The sequence below is a fragment of the Aegilops tauschii genome, chromosome 2 (assembly GCF_002575655.3).
Source record: "Aegilops tauschii subsp. strangulata cultivar AL8/78 chromosome 2, Aet v6.0, whole genome shotgun sequence".
Classification (NCBI taxonomy): domain Eukaryota; kingdom Viridiplantae; phylum Streptophyta; class Magnoliopsida; order Poales; family Poaceae; genus Aegilops; species Aegilops tauschii.
Genome location: NC_053036.3, coordinates 493823374 through 493830012, shown reverse-complemented (window position 1 = coordinate 493830012; position 6639 = coordinate 493823374). Strand labels below are relative to the sequence as shown.

The 6639-nt window shown below is 45.0% G+C and overlaps 1 protein-coding gene across 1 annotated transcript; it reads right to left on the bottom strand.

The window, feature by feature from the left end:
- Window positions 1-341: 341 nt before the first annotated feature.
- Window positions 342-1460, bottom strand: LOC109753534 (protein FAR1-RELATED SEQUENCE 5-like). Its single transcript, XM_020312445.1, has one exon. The coding sequence runs from the start codon at window positions 1458-1460 to the stop codon at window positions 342-344; it is 1119 nt and encodes a 372-aa protein (XP_020168034.1).
- Window positions 1461-6639: the final 5179 nt, after the last annotated feature.

The following is a 6639-nucleotide window of genomic DNA, read 5'->3' as shown; positions in this document are numbered from 1 at the left end:
CGCCATGACTTTTATTTTCATATCTACCATACACTCACGAAGCACACTGTATGCCTTCTCTTTTCTGCAAGCATTTGAACAGATATCCGACAACTCAGCGTAAGCGAGGCCGAATCTCATAGTTTCATCATCTTGTGCGGTCATGCTATCACCTTGACTTGTAGACAGAACTTTCAGACTCTCTGATAGATTCCTGGTCCATCTGGGGATGACAAAGGATTTTGGAAGTTGATCGATCATGCCTGTTTGGTCCATCACCTTAAGCACATGGCAGCACAGAATGCCATCCCTACTCATTTTCTTGCAGCTGCAACTGTATATTTCTTTTTGCTCATCCACATCTACCCTGAACTCAGACCTGTCAAATTCCTCGCCCGGATATGGTTTCCACACTTTTTCTCCAGGCTCAATAATCTTTTTTTTAAATACTGCCTCCCCTTTGCCAGGTCAGAGCACTTGAAGTAAGTCCGGTTCCGTAGCTCCAGCTGGAATTTCCTGAAAATTTCATTCGTGTATACTTGACTTGCTTGTCTTTCAATCAGAAAACCCGTCTCTAGTGATGGCGCCTTCTCTTCTGTTCGGTGTTTTTTCTTGTCAAGCGTGGCGAGGCAATTTTGCTGAATCATGTGATACGCATCAACAAACCTTTTTAAAGTGTCCTTGTGGTCGACGTAATTCTTCCACATCGAATTCGTGCTCTCACTACGAGTGGTTGTTGACAAGAAAGGATAGAAACAGTCCTTGAAGTAGGCCGGCACCCAAAAATTTCGGAGTTCCCATAGCGTGTTCAGGTGTTTGTTGCCTTCCGCCTTGTGCAGAGAAATTGCTGCTTTCCAGGCACGCTCAAACTCATCTTGATCTAGTGAGTTTTTGACGATTTGAAATATATCATCAGACATCCCTGGGTGCTGCGCAAACACTGCTGCGTTATTTTCCTTCAGGTTCTTCCTAATATGCCACCAGCAGAACCTGTGCCTCGTTCTCGGAAGAGCTTCCTTTATTGCAGTCTTCATCGCCTGGTCCTGGTCTGTTATTATGTATTTCAGCTCTTTACCTCCCATTGCCTCGACAAACGTGCTTAGGAGCCACTTGAATGACCCTATTTTCTCATCCTTCAAAAGGCCTACTCCAAACAGGACGGTCGACCCGTGGTTGTCGACACCTATAATTGGTGCAAATGGCAAGCCATATATATTCATAGAGAATGTCGTGTCAAAAGACACGAAATCTCCATATAGATCATAATTCATCTTACACAAGGAGTCTGTCCAGAACAGGCTGTGCACTACATTGTTCTCTGTCTCTTCCACATGGTGGGATCCCGGCCTCCGCCTCTGCATATCAGCAAACAGTTTCATGGTGTTTGCGATATCAGTGCCGCGCTCTCCAGCCATGTCCCGGCATGCAATGTTGCTTATGTCAATCGTGTTGAACATAATTTCTCGCCTCGGTTTCCCCATGGCAGTAAAAATCTGCATAACCTTCCTTGGTTTAACCTCGCCTTCTACAGCACTTGTATAAAGAATTTCTCCTGAGGTGTCATCTTCTTATAGCATCTCATGAACTTCAGCATCCAATCAGATGGGTGAAGCTGGTGGTTGTGCTCTAGACGCACGTTTTTCAGATACCATTTCCTCCTATGTGTATCCCTCTTGGATGTTATTTGGACTGGGCAGCTTGTCCGGATCAAGCAGTTGCTCCTTCTCTCCTTAACATGTCTCTCTGTTGTTTTATCCTTCCCTTCCTTGGTGCACTGAAACACCTGCTTGTCAAGCTGCTGATCATATGTCGATCTTCTGCTCGTTGATCGCTTGGCAGCAAAGCCAACCTTTCTAGCATATCTGCAGAAAAAGATAAAGCACTCATCCAATGATCCGAATACCATACCACCCTTTGGTTCGAGCGCTTCGGTGACCTCCTGAATCGTTGGGTATATGCCTTCTTTAAACATGTCTTCCATTTATTTCTCTTCAATGGTCGGCGGCGCCATGATGATTCTGTCTACCGTGTCTTCGTTCGTCTAATCGCATTCACTTCTGACGACATCAGTCTCATCGCCAGCCATAGGTCCACTTACAGCGGAGCTGCTGCTGCTCTGTTGTTTGTCACACGCAACAGCGTCGTTTCTGCATGGCACGGTCAAATCCATAAATGAGTCTGCCTCTCCACTGTTGCATTGTGCAATGCTGCTCCCTGTTTCTCCGGCACTCGTGCAACCAATGCACTGTGCTGCTTCTACCATGCAATCCGTGCTGGCGCTGTACGCTACTTGCTGCTGTGAACGTTGTGTTTCCTTCGAAATGGATGGAGAACTATGATATTTCTTTCCCTCATCTGTTATCCCCTCCGCCAAATCCTGAACACATGGCAAGAAACAGAATTAGATGTCCAGAGCAGCATATGCATTTTTTAAATTTCTAAACAATAGATTTATATGACTCATCAGGGCTCATCTGGTATACCAAAACCAGACCCGTGCCTCTTCACCGAGTATAAGCGGTACACCAGAGGCACTGTTCACATTACACCCAGCAGCACGAATGTGACCATGCTACACACACATCTGCACAAAGAGGCACAGATGTGCTTCTGTTTACACCATACAACCGGAGAGGCACAACAACATCCTATATAAAAGAATAACTGCACATACAACCGTACCAGACGGACAGTCGTCCTCCTGTTTTGCACTTTACCCTGTTCTTCCATAAAACTGTTTGTGTGTTGAATTGAAAAAGCATAGTTCCGACGTCACCTTTGTTTTCACATGCCTCTCTTGTCCAGCAAATCTTGGCGACAACCTCCGTGCATTGGTGATTTCGCTGACGATTCTGAATGCCATTCGAGATCCTTTGGAAGGACCCCTCATGTTGAACGCCACAGGTGATTCTTTCAAAGGACCTTGCCTTATGTTTTCATCGATCCGTGGACTACCGCGATACTTGTTGGGGAACGTAGTAATTTCAAAAAGTTTCCTACGAACACGCAAGATCATGGTGATGCATAGCAACGAGAGGGGAGAGTGTTGTCCACGTACCCTCGTAGACCGAAAGCGGAAGCGTTAACACAACGCGGTTGATGTAGTCGTACGTCTTCACGATCCGACCGATCAAGTACCGAACGCACGGCACCTCCGAGTTCAGCACACGTTCAGCTCGATGACGCCCCTCGAACTCCGATCCAGCCTAGTGTTGAGGGAGAGTTTCGTCAGCACGACGGCGTGGTGACTATGATGATGTTCTACCGATGGAGGGCTTCGCCTAAGCACCGCTACGATATTATCGAGGTGTAATATGGTGGAGGGGGCACCGCACACGGTTAAAAGATCGTTGATCAATTGTGTGTCTAGAGGTGCCCCCCTGCCCCCGTATATAAAGGAGCAAGGGGGAGGCCGCCGGCCAAGGAGGAGAGGCGCGCCAGGAGGAGTCCTACTCCTACCGGGAGTAGGACTCCCCCCCTTTTTCCATGTTGGACTAGGAGAGGAAGGGGGAAAAGGTGGAGGGGAGGAAGGAAGGGGGGCGCCGCCCCCCTCTCCTTGTCCTATTCGGACTGGGGGGCAGGGGCGCGCGGCCCTGCCCTGGCCTCCTCTCCTCTCTTCCACCTAGGCCCAATAAGGCCCATTAAGTTACCGGGGGGTTCCGGTAACCTCCCGGTACTCCGGAAAAATCCCGATTTCACCCGGAACACTTCCGATGTCCAAACATAGGCTTCCAATATATCAATCTTTATGTCTCAACCATTTCGAGACTCCTCGTCATGTCCGTGATCACATCCGGGACTCCGAACAACCTTCGGTACATCAAAACATATAAACTCATAATATAACTGTCATCGTAACGTTAAGCGTGCGGACCCTACGGGTTCGAGAACTATGTAGACATGACCGAGACACCTCTCCGGTCAATAACCAATAGCGGAACCTGGATGCTCATATTGGTTCCCACATATTCTACAAAGATCTTTATCGGTCAGACCGCATAACAACATACGTTGTTCCCTTTGTCATCGGTATGTTACTTGCCCGAGATTCGATCGTTGGTATCTCCATACCTAGTTCAATCTCGTTACTGGCAAGTCTCTTTACTCGTTCCGTAATACATCATCCCGCAACTAACTCATTAGTCACAATGCTTGCAAGGCTTATAGTGATGTGTATTACTGAGTGGGCCCAGAGATACCTCTCCGACAATCGGAGTGACAAATCCTAATCTCGAAATACGCCAACCCAACAAGTACCTTTGGAGACACCTGTAGAGCACCTTTATAATCACCCAGTTACGTTGTGACGTTTGGTAGCACACAAAGTGTTCCTCCGGTAAACGGGAGTTGCATAATCTCATAGTCATAGGAACATGTATAAGTCATGAAGAAAGCAATAGCAACATACTAAACGATCGAGTGCTAAGATAACGGAATGGGTCAAGTCAATCACATCATTCTCCTAATGATGTGATCCCGTTAATCAAATGACAACTCATGTCTATGGCTAGGAAACAGAACCATCTTTGATTCAACGAGCTAGTCAAGTAGAGGCATACTAGTGACACTCTGTTTGTCTATGTATTCACACATGTATTATGTTTCCGGTTAATACAATTCTAGCATGAATAATAAACATTTATCATGATATAAGGAAATAAATAATAACTTTATTATTGCCTCTAGGGCATATTTCCTTCAATACTTTCTTCCTTGCTCGTACACCTGCGTGTGGAAGATACTACAATTTAAATATACCAGACGAAAACAAAGAAAAAATTGCTCACAAAAAAAATACATTTGCTTTAAAAGTTGTTGCACGTTCGTATTTGTTGTCACCTGTATTGCTTTCTGGTGCTGCTATATGGTAGAGTTTATTGCTCCTATGTTTGATTTTGTCGTTGGGCTCTTCTTGCTTGTGCAAACCGTACCGAATCCTTGAACACCAATGCTTTCTTTGCCAGTGATCCTTCTACTTGCATCAAAGGAAATTCTGTTACCCTGTACCTCTTCATTATGACCGCCTACAAACGCTAGGCCATCACAACGCCCGCTCCGCGCCTTTGTGGGAATCTGTGTCTTCAAACCAAAAAATAATTAGAGGCACGTGCGAGTAAAACTTCCACGTACGTTCAAAACCAGCGTTTGAAGTTTTCGTTGTTACCTGCACAATCTGCTTAGTGGAGTCTCTGCTGCTTAGAATGCTCCTCTTTGCAGGTGTCTGTTGCACACCATGCTCCTCGTTGGGACGTTTGCCAAGAACTTGTATCTCACTCTTGACTCCAATTATTCCAGCCCGCATGGCATGTGCGTGTTTGACAGCATCTGCATCCTTGATCTTCTTCTCGTTTTGTAGTATTTTTTTCTTCCACCTCTCAATACTCAAGTGCAGAGTAGATGCACAGGATAAATAGATATTACAACATTCCAGGATATATAAATCATTTTTGTTGTTGTTAATGATCTACTATTTGGTGTTCTCAGTAGTGGCACCTTGACAGCAAACGTCCCAGAAATAAAAGACCAAACACTAATGTTCAACTGCCTTACTATTACCTGCCTCCCATAATCCTTGCCGATGTCGTTCAAAGACCGACCGTCCCTATTGTCCTGACCAGATGACGCACTCCTGAACATCTGCCCAAAAAAGAGACGTAATAAATATAAAGGTTATAAACCTGCAGTAGAGTGTTGAAACTGTTCGAAGTCGATCTCAATCTTCCTTACTAAACTTTTACGCTTACAACGCAACAGAGATATATTTTTAGTTGTATATAATTGACATATATAAATATATATACATAAATTAATTTTTAATTAAACTACAACCTCAACCAAAGTGAGATTCTCTGATGCTAATTTGCTTGTGCAACACTTAACACAAAGATAACCATGAAACCTAACAAAAGTAACAAGCTCGTATGACAAGGACGAGAGTACACAAAACAAAAAACAAACTCAAATCAGAGCTACAGTGTAAAACTAAACAGTTTTATTCTATGAATCCCGACCACAACAAATTCATCAACAAATTGAATATCGTGTATCAGGAATCGCCACACAAAAGGTGCGTTGATAAATTTTTTACTAACCTTTGATTGCCGAATCTTATGCGCTGATTGTTTAGAACTCACACCTTTCTAAATTGTGGGGGGGTCTGCTTCCCTGCAGTTTGTCAGGGATCTCCTTCAATGATTTTGAATCTGGGAGAGAGAGAAAAGAGAAAGAGAGAGGGAAAGGGAGAGAGAAGGAAAGAGAGAGGCTACTTCGATTTTTTGAGTGCGGGAGAAGAATAACCTGATAGGTGGGTGAGTTTTGCGACGCATGAGAGATGGGCATGTTTCTTGGGCGTGACGAGATGTGGTAGGTCGACTTCACTTGACCGTCGACGAGACTGACAAGTGGGCTCTCAGTTAGTAATTCCTCTAAGTCTCTCACTAAGTTGTGGGGTCGGCCTTATATGAGTCCTACGAGGAGTACCTCCATCTGAGGTGAGAAAATGTGGTAGGTGGACTTCAAAGTCATACTGACATGTGGGCTCTCAAATAGTTCCTCTAAGTATTTGACTAACTTGTGGGGTCATCCGCAGATGAGTTCCAGATCTCTCTCCATCTAGCATCGGTGGCGACAGGCGAGGCATATTCTGGCTCTCCAAAGGAA